This window comes from Gavialis gangeticus, unplaced genomic scaffold (genome assembly GCF_001723915.1).
Source record: "Gavialis gangeticus isolate Ggan-Ray unplaced genomic scaffold, GavGan_comp1, whole genome shotgun sequence".
Lineage (NCBI taxonomy): Eukaryota > Metazoa > Chordata > Crocodylia > Gavialidae > Gavialis > Gavialis gangeticus.
In genome coordinates, this window is record NW_017729018.1 from 12,941,226 (window position 1) to 12,941,526 (window position 301).

General features: G+C 78.7%; 1 protein-coding gene across 1 annotated transcript in view; it reads left to right on the top strand.

The window, feature by feature from the left end:
* The first annotated feature begins 103 nt into the window (after positions 1-103).
* APC2 (APC2, WNT signaling pathway regulator) overlaps positions 104-301 on the top strand; it is a 32,244-nt gene continuing 32,046 nt past the window's right edge. The window contains exon 1 of the mRNA XM_019513162.1: positions 104-196. Within this exon, the coding sequence (XP_019368707.1) occupies positions 143-196 (54 nt within the window). The 5' untranslated portion in view covers positions 104-142. The remainder of the gene's footprint in view (positions 197-301) is intronic.

Below are 301 nucleotides of genomic sequence, written 5' to 3' on the forward strand. Positions count from 1 at the left end.
CCGGCCCCTCCCCCCGCGGCCGGGCCGCTCGCGCCACCTGGCGGCAGGACCCGGCGCTGCCCGAAAAATTCCACTCGCGAGACGCAGCCGGGGGGGCGGCGGGGCGGGCCGCGTCCGCCGGGTGCTGCAGGATGCGGGCTCCATGGGACTGCTCTGGATCCTCTCCTTCCTGCACTCCGCCTTCTCCGGGGACGAGGTGCGGGCTGCGCGGGGGGGGGGCTGGATGCGGCGGCGGGGCCCCCCTCCCGGGCTGCCGACCCGAGCTGCATGCTAAGCAGGGCGGCAGCCGCCCTGGCGCCGG